Source organism: Amphiura filiformis, unplaced genomic scaffold (genome assembly GCF_039555335.1).
Source record: "Amphiura filiformis unplaced genomic scaffold, Afil_fr2py scaffold_63, whole genome shotgun sequence".
Classification (NCBI taxonomy): Eukaryota; Metazoa; Echinodermata; class Ophiuroidea; order Amphilepidida; family Amphiuridae; genus Amphiura; species Amphiura filiformis.
Genome location: NW_027305527.1, coordinates 131,499 through 133,946, shown reverse-complemented (window position 1 = coordinate 133,946; position 2,448 = coordinate 131,499). Strand labels below are relative to the sequence as shown.

Below are 2,448 nucleotides of genomic sequence, written 5' to 3'. Positions count from 1 at the left end.
AGTTCAGGCATCGTGAGTGTATTTTGCACATTAAAGCTAATCACTATATTATTATGATCTCTAGAATTATTTACAATAGTTCTTCCATAATGTATCTGTTGAAAATATACAGGTAGTGTTTCTTGTATATGACTGATCATACATGCTGGTGGGGATATGGTGTCGGGAATGTTCTTTCAATGACTAAATATGAAAAAGTCAAATGCTATCCGATTGAAAAGAAGTCCGGGTTATTGCAAGAAAGTTTGTGATGAGAGACGAGCTTAACACTTCTTGAAGATGCGTTTGCCAGAGGCGTTTTCGAAGGTAACGGTAGCAACCAATTCCCCACCGACGATTTCACGGGTGAGTGAGTTACCCTTGCCAGTTTCGACGACCAGCTTGCTTCCATCCCATTTGGATGTGCAATCAACCTCAACTCCCATAATTTGTTCCTTCAAGGATCCTCCGACGGTGAAGGTGCTTGCCCTGGTGCCCTGTGGTGTGGTGGTCTTGATTTCGAAGTTGTCACCGTTCTGTGTGATCTCCAAAGTGAATCCTACTGGGCTGGATGGCATCATGCTTTCTGGAAGGCCCATTGCCTTTGCAATATCGGCCATACCTTCCATGCGGTCCAATTTCCAGTTGCCTGAGAAAGCCATTGTGTTTGGTGGTTGGGTCGAAGTTTGACTGTATAAAAGAGAACGAAATAAAGTCGTGATTAGGAATGATAATACTGGGTGAACAGTTGCAAGTAATGAAATGAAATGAAAAGGCGGGGACCAAGGTTTGCAGACATTTTCTCAGACAATTATTGATAAGGTTTCGATAATAGGCCTACTATACAGAAGGCTGATAATCAAACGAGAAGAAAAACAATAACATGAACACGAGCAAGAACAAGAACAACTCTCTTAAATGGACCGATTGAAATATTTCAATCTTTTAACGATTGATGATAGGAATCAAACAAAATAGATTAAAAATTTCATTGAAATATATTTAGGATTGACTCTTACTGATTTCACTACCCAATCATGATGTGTTACTCCTATAATGTATACTGCCAAATGGCATGTGTTGCATGTGGTTTCAAAATTTTTAGAGTGAATATTTTCATTTTTTTTTCAAAGGAGTTGTCCCTAATTTCAGTCTTCAGAAGATTGAAAAATAATGAAAATCAATCCTTTCTACTGAACATTCAAACAAACATTTGAAATTCAAATTATTCGACTCAATATACAGTCGAAAACAATTTGTCCTTAACTGCAAACGGCAAAAGATCAAATCTTTTGGATTGAATATTCAATCGGAAAATTCAAGAGAGAAGTACAAGAAGAACAAGAACACGAACAAGACGACGAAAAAGAACAAGCAAAGGGAAAAATAAAAAACAAGAACCAAAACAAAACGAATGAGATTATAATAAAGGAAAACAAAAGGAAGAACTAAATACCAAATTAAAATTGAAAGATAAACTGACATAGAGTCAAGGGCAAAAATAAGAACTCGCTTATTTATTTTATTGATATCGGCTTGAACTTTTGTAAATATATATCTTGGGCCAACGCCCACCAATTATAGAGTGTCAATTATAAATCTCATACACGCTTGCACTAGACCTATTGACTCTGTAAATTTCTGAGATCAAAGTACATGTATGCCATCGGCGAAAATTTCAACTTTAACACACAAAAAGTTTAAAGATTAAAATAAGATAAATACCACAAGTTTCCGAAACATTTACTTTGGGTCCTATATAACTTATCACAACTTTATAGTATCAATAAAGGAAGACAAAATACATAGGCGATGTTTGCAATGCCGAAATATTTCAATACCCCGGGTTCAATTTGAAGTTATTTAGGCCTGCAGGTTGACAGACTCTGTGTAAACTGAATCTAAAATGATTCGCTTTGATTTTCATCGACATCAAAATATTTTGAAAGGCCAAAAACAAAATGAGTTGTCTCAAATCTCCCGCGCACACATTACTGATTTCGTGCGGGTTAGGCACACCGAAATATTCAAAAAGCAATTTTATTTTGAATTTGTCACCATATTAAAATGCAATGGTTTACTGTATCAATGTAAAGATTTCACCTGTACCGGTATAGGCTCAAGTTCAATTTATTGTGACTCAAAAAGCAAGCAATGCATATCAGTGTTAATGCCTTTGAAGAGTTTGTTGAATCTGCAAGTGGTGTCTGCAACAATTCAAATATTTTTTTAAATAATAATAATAATAGTTATTATTAAAAACCAAAAACACAAAAATGAAAAAACAAAAAACCACGAATTCAGCATTTGATTTTCGAACTATCGGACTTTTGGAGAAGCGTTGAAGTTCTTTTTAATTATAGGTCGAGCATGCAACATAATATCGCTCAATAGAAATAACTGACTGGCATTATTACAAATGTAGTACCAATAAAATACTTTTGTATCCAACGTGTGAAATAAACAAAA

The 2,448-nt window shown here is 35.0% G+C and overlaps 1 protein-coding gene across 1 annotated transcript; it reads right to left on the bottom strand.

The window, feature by feature from the left end:
- Nucleotides 1-263: 263 nt before the first annotated feature.
- On the bottom strand, nucleotides 264-641 carry LOC140144556 (fatty acid-binding protein 10-A, liver basic-like). The gene has a single exon (XM_072166374.1). It carries the CDS (start codon nucleotides 639-641, stop codon nucleotides 264-266), a length of 378 nt encoding a protein of 125 aa, XP_072022475.1.
- Nucleotides 642-2,448: the final 1,807 nt, after the last annotated feature.

Coding starts and splice junctions, on each gene's coding strand:
- LOC140144556 (XM_072166374.1), bottom strand. CDS start 641: ATGGCTTTCTCAGGCAACTGGAAATTGGACCGCATGGAAGGTATGGCC.